This window comes from Octopus bimaculoides, chromosome 9, assembly GCF_001194135.2.
Source record: "Octopus bimaculoides isolate UCB-OBI-ISO-001 chromosome 9, ASM119413v2, whole genome shotgun sequence".
NCBI classification, from domain to species: domain Eukaryota; kingdom Metazoa; phylum Mollusca; class Cephalopoda; order Octopoda; family Octopodidae; genus Octopus; species Octopus bimaculoides.
The window spans coordinates 79524108-79528021 of record NC_068989.1 but is presented as its reverse complement, the minus strand read 5'-3'; the positions used below and the strand labels follow the sequence as shown (position 1 = coordinate 79528021).

At 33.2% G+C, this 3914-nt stretch overlaps 1 protein-coding gene and 1 long non-coding RNA gene across 5 annotated transcripts in view; one reads left to right on the top strand and one right to left on the bottom strand.

Annotated features, from left to right (window-relative positions):
- LOC106872195 (gonadotropin-releasing hormone receptor) overlaps nucleotides 1–3804 on the top strand; it is a 787632-nt gene extending 783828 nt beyond the window's left edge. For all 4 annotated transcript variants that reach the window (XM_052970806.1, XM_052970807.1, XM_052970808.1 and 1 more), the window contains one exon: nucleotides 3379–3804. In XM_052970806.1, coding sequence (XP_052826766.1) covers nucleotides 3379–3619 — 241 coding nt within the window. In that variant the 3' untranslated portion in view covers nucleotides 3620–3804. The remainder of the gene's footprint in view (nucleotides 1–3378) is intronic.
- LOC128248741 (uncharacterized) overlaps nucleotides 1–3914 on the bottom strand; it is an 8325-nt gene that overhangs the window by 2984 nt on the left and 1427 nt on the right. The gene's annotated exons all lie outside the window — the stretch shown is intronic.

Sequence of the window (3914 nt, the reverse complement as noted above, 5' to 3'; positions counted from 1 at the left end):
TATATATATATATATATATATATATACTCATGTGCTAGATCAGTGCCCATACATACGCGCATGCTCACACATACAACGCTATTCTTTAACAACTACTCTGTGTGGTTTCAACGAACGGTTCTAGTTTCCTTTCTACAAAGATACATTGTCGATCGAACAGGAAAGCATCAGTTGTTAAATATAACTTATTTCAGGGTATTCCCGTTCCTTCAGAATATCAAATCTACAGTGATAACCTCGTCTCTGTTCGTTTATTTACGCAACTCTATATTTAATTCGGTCATAATACATGTCTTCCTAATAGAAATTGTTTGCGTGTCAATAAATGTTATATGACCGGTAAGCATCGCGTGTAGTTCTTTCATAAAGCTAACCTTTAAACATTCATGAGTTTTTACACTGGTTTGTATGTTTTTCGAGTGTGGTTACATACGCATACACACACACACGCACTCACACACACAATAGCTAGATACATACGAACATAAATATATAGACACACATTCCTACACACGCAGACACTCACGCACTCACGCACTCACAAACACACACACACGCACTTACACACTCATATACCCATACATAATAGCTAGATACATATGAACATAAATATATAGACACACATTCCTACACACACACTCATGCACTCACACACTCACACACACTCACACGCACTCACACACTAATACACCCACATGTAATAGCTAGATACATATGAACATAAATATATGGACACACATTCCTTCACACATACATACACACACACACACACACACACGCGCGCACTCACACAGTGTATATAGGTCCCAGCTCTGTCGTGTCTGTGAATATATTCCTTCTTAGCCAGGACTGGGCAGCCAGAGATAATATGATTTATTGTTTCTTGTCCATCGCCATATCTTCTGCAGTTACTTGTTATGTTTTTTTTTCATTATATGTTTTTGGTAATTTCTGGTGGGGAAGCTTTGGTCTTGTGCAGCAATTAAAAATCCTTCAGTCTCTGCTTTGAGTCCTGAGCTTCTCAACCATTGCTGGGAATTTTCTCTGTCTATTTCTTTTGCATTATTATTATCATTATTATTATTATTATTATTAACATTTACAATAATATCTACGAAAATTTGTCAACTCAACATTATCAAGTTAATCCAAATTGGTGAATTTCTAACTGAATATCTGAAAAAAAAATTTTATTTGTTAGAAAACGCTAACAAAAAGGAATGTCAAACGAAATTTAACTTCAGACATTAATTCATTTAACCAAGAACGACGACACTAATTTAGTTTATAAAAAACAAAATATAAAATACCATACTAATTCCATATTTTTTGACAATTTTAAATCTACATAAAATCCATAACGTAGAAAACGAGTATATTTATCTCCTAAAATTGATGACGTCACAGGATATCTAAAGAACGAAAGATGCATACAAAAATTCTACGTTATGCTAAAGATTAAAAGTACAGATAATTCTACGTAATGCTTAATAAAATCTTATATACTTTACGTCTCAATGATTAATTACCTAATTATTTATTTTATGTAATAAACCCTTCTATGGGATTTAGCCTTACTTTATAATAACTGAAGAATTATTATACACAACAACGTATGCAACCATGAAAAATAAAAATACAGAAAAAACAACCAAATATCTATTTATACATTATGATAAGCTCTTATATAGGAATTAACCTTATTATATAATAATTGAAAAATTATTATAATTAATAATAATGTATGCAGTTATTGATGACTACGCTAGGTAACTGAAGAATTAAAATAATGGATAACATAATTAAATACCTATTTATTTTTATATTATACCATTTTATAGGAATTACGATTCTTTTCTGATATCTGGAAAGCTTGCCTGTTACTGCTATGATACGCTGTTTCAACTCTTCTATTACTGTCCCAAATCCTTTCTCTTTGACTAAGTATCTTTTCATGAGGGATTTGCATCTTGTGTTTCCTAACTTGTTCAGTTTCCAGGCTTCTATTCTACTCGGATCTTGTCTTACAGTCTTCACTTTATTTTGTAGTCTCCTTTTCTACATTTGCTCTTTTTTTAATCTTTCCCTGTGACTAATCATCTGGTGTCTACTACCCCTCCTGCATAGATCAGTAAGTTAGTGTCTCCTATATTTTTAGCATCTATCATCCTGATAACAGAATCTACTTTCCTAGCCATTTCTAATAGCTTCCTTCAGTTGGTGCCTTTTAATGCTGGCAATCTTTTTCTTACTTCTTTACTCATTACCTCCTGCAACTCATGTAAAATCTTCTGATCTTCTTCACTTAAATCACTTAAGTCTTTAGTGCTAGTTCTTCCTTCCTTATTGGTAGCGCTATTATTATATTTTTCCTTTAGATTCTTCTTTGGTTTAAGCTGTATCTCTTATGTTATTGTTTGTCTTTCCTACTGCCTGGTCTTTCTTTCCCAGTTCTCATGTGATCTCTTCTACCTCCAATTCTGTCATCTACTTTCTTCTTCTAATAGCATTAGCTTAATCAACTAATCTCTGCTCAGTCATTTAAAGCATACCCTTCTCTACCTAAAGTGTTAACATCCGTTTTCTATAGCTCTTTGTTTTAGCTTCACTTCCTAAGAATCACTGCATCTATCCTGTTTTCTTCGCTGGCTCACTTCCATCTCCTTGCTCTATTATCTGCCGTATTAGGATAACAGTTGTGGTCAGTCTGCATCTTTACTGAACCACTGGTGAGGAAGAGGCCTTTCCTTAATGATCCAGCTTCATTTTCGCTGTTACAACCAGAATTTCTGCGGGAACTCCTCTCTCTCATAAACTGGGGTAAGGTAACGTTCGTCACCAACGTCATCACCACCATTATTTCTAGACATCTGAAAATTACAAACAACTTTCTATTGCATCATATGTTGCACATTTATGCTGGTGGGGTGGTATGTGCTGCATTTTTTGAGGGAGAGGGAGGATACTGTATTGTATCAGTATGTTTTGTTATGGGGTTTGGCTTGGGTCTTCTGTTGTATTAGTTTTTGTATTGTGTGTTTGAGCAGCGCAGGTTGTGTTCTTTTGTCGAGTATCAGCCTTCTGTGGCACATGTGAGTTTTCTTCATTTTGTTTGGTATTTACAGTATGAGTTTATTCTTGTATGTTTTTATCTATTATCTCTTCCTCAAGAGTACGTTGTTAAAATATGTTCAAAATATTTCATCTGTAATTTAATATATTCTGGTAACAATGAAATAATTTAATTACTTGTTTACTTTCAAGTGATTGTTTTATTTAATTTTTCCTTCAAATATTTTTCTTTTGATCTCTTGTTTCAGTTAAATGTTTTATTCAATTTTTCTTTCAATTTTCATTCTTTTTCATCTCTTATTTCAGAAGTGGCAATGCAAATAGCCCTTCTAGAACCCGCCTGATGATTATGGTCAATAAAAGAGGAAGATCAACAACAACCACTACAAATAGATTATCCGGTTCCGGACGTCGTCAGCTCACCACCGGACAAACCATTACCCAGCGTGCTTCATTGACAAATCCTCACCAACCTGTACGGCCAAGCCCAGGTACTAATTCAACAACAGCACCAAATGGTAAAATGTCTACCAAACCACCTGGCTAGACATTTATCCTCCCGATATTATTAACGGCAAAAAAAAAAAATGAAACGTTAACAACGATGAATATTCAACAATAAAAATTATGTTCTTATTAATGCTGAAGATAGTGATGTGATAATGAACATGAAACAATGGTAACTGCATTCCACCTTCAATATGTATACACATATATAAATACATACATACACACACACATATATATATATATATATATATATATATATGTATATGTATATATGTATATATATATATATATACATATATATAGATATATGCATATAATGTATGTATATATAT